Source organism: Protobothrops mucrosquamatus, unplaced genomic scaffold (assembly GCF_001527695.2).
Source record: "Protobothrops mucrosquamatus isolate PMUCROS unplaced genomic scaffold, P.Mucros_1.0 scaffold1481, whole genome shotgun sequence".
In the NCBI taxonomy this organism is placed as follows: Eukaryota; Metazoa; Chordata; class Lepidosauria; order Squamata; family Viperidae; genus Protobothrops; species Protobothrops mucrosquamatus.
In genome coordinates, this window is record NW_015387658.1 from 32,393 (window position 1) to 33,942 (window position 1,550).

At 42.8% G+C, this 1,550-nt stretch overlaps 1 protein-coding gene across 1 annotated transcript in view; it reads right to left on the minus strand.

The window, feature by feature from the left end:
* Positions 1-670: 670 nt before the first annotated feature.
* LOC107293019 (zinc finger and SCAN domain-containing protein 2-like) overlaps positions 671-1,550 on the minus strand; it is a 14,904-nt gene continuing 14,024 nt past the window's right edge. Inside the window, exons 6-8 of the mRNA XM_015822147.1 lie at positions 1,301-1,368; positions 1,101-1,237; positions 671-741 (exon numbers count right to left, since the gene is read on the minus strand). Of these exons, the coding sequence (XP_015677633.1) occupies positions 671-741; positions 1,101-1,237; positions 1,301-1,368 (276 nt within the window). The remainder of the gene's footprint in view (positions 742-1,100; positions 1,238-1,300; positions 1,369-1,550) is intronic.

The following is a 1,550-nucleotide window of genomic DNA, read 5'->3' on the forward strand; positions in this document are numbered from 1 at the left end:
CTGTTTTACAGCCACATTATTCCACTCACCACTCGGATGAAATTCTGAGTTTGCAGAGTTGAATACACTTGTGCTCGAAAGATTACACACCCCTTGAAAAAGTGTGTAAAATTATTCAAATTCCAATATTTGGCATCACAGAATAGCACAATCATTAAACCGAGTGTACCAATAAAGGGAATAATAAAATGGCGCGGTGAATAGGTTTACTTATTCCTGAATGTTTGGGCTGAGAATACAATATATACTCATGTTGACACACAAAGGTTGAGATGACAATGAAGGGTAATAGTTCGCACCTGTCTTACTGAGCTGTACTTAGGTCTGTGATAAAAATTCGAGTAGCTTCTTAGTGCAGTATTGCAGGCAGACTGTCCACAGCCTGGAGTTTGATTCTGACAGCGCTCAAGCCTTGACTCAGCCATTCATCCTTCTGAGGATGGTAGAAGGAGTACCCAGATTGTTGGTGGCAATATGCAAATAATGTTTATCTTGGAAATCTCCCAGAGTGCGCTGTAAAGTCAGTCCGTTGTGACTGAAGGTTTTTCCACACTCGGGCATATTTAACATTTTTCCCCCATGTGAATTCTTTGATGTCGATAGAGGTGTCCACAAACCATAAAGCTCTTTCCAAACTCAAGGTATTTGTATTGTTTTTCTCCCGAGTGGATTAATGCTGACAAAGACTTCCCTTCCCACAGAAACTCTTTCCACGCTCCAGGCATTTATATGGTTTCTCTCCTGAATGGAGTCTTTGATGTCTGTCCACATGGCCAAACAAGTGCCGAGCTGCTAGCTGAAGATGCTTGAGCTGGCTAGCAGCCGTTATTTTTTTTAAAAGGTAACTGCAATGGTTCCAAGCTAAATTGGCATTTATAGGGTTTCTCCGCTTGTGTGGATTCTTTGATGTCTATAAAGGTTTCCCCCCTGACTGAAGGTCTTTCCACACTCCAGGCATTTATGTGGTTTCTCTCCTGAGTGGATTCTTTGATGTGCAGAAAGGTGTCCGCTCCGATTGAAGCTCTTTCCACACTCCAGGCATTTATGTGGTTTCTCTCCTGAGTGGATTCTTTGATGTACATAAAGGCTTCCCCTCTGACTGAAGCTCTTTCCACACACCACGCATTCATATGGTTTTTTTCCAGGGTGAATTCTTTCATGTATATAAAGGTCTCCCCTCTGACTGAAGCTCTTTCCACACTCCAGACATTTATACTGTTCTTCTCTTGAGTGGATCCTTTGATGTTTATAAAGGTATCCCCTCCGATTGAAGCTCTTTCCACACTCAGGGCATCCATACGATTTCTCTCCTGAATGGATCCTTTGATGTGCACAAAGGCTTCCGCTCTGACTGAAGCTCTTTCCACACTCCAGGCATTTATGCGGTTTCTCTCCTGAATGGATCCTTTGATGTGTATAAAGGCTTCCCCTCACACTGAAACTCTTTCCACACTCCAGGCATTTAAATGGTTTCTCTCCTGTGTGAATCCTGTGATGTGTATAAAGGTATCCCCTCTGACTGAAGCTCTTTCCACACTCCAGACATTTAT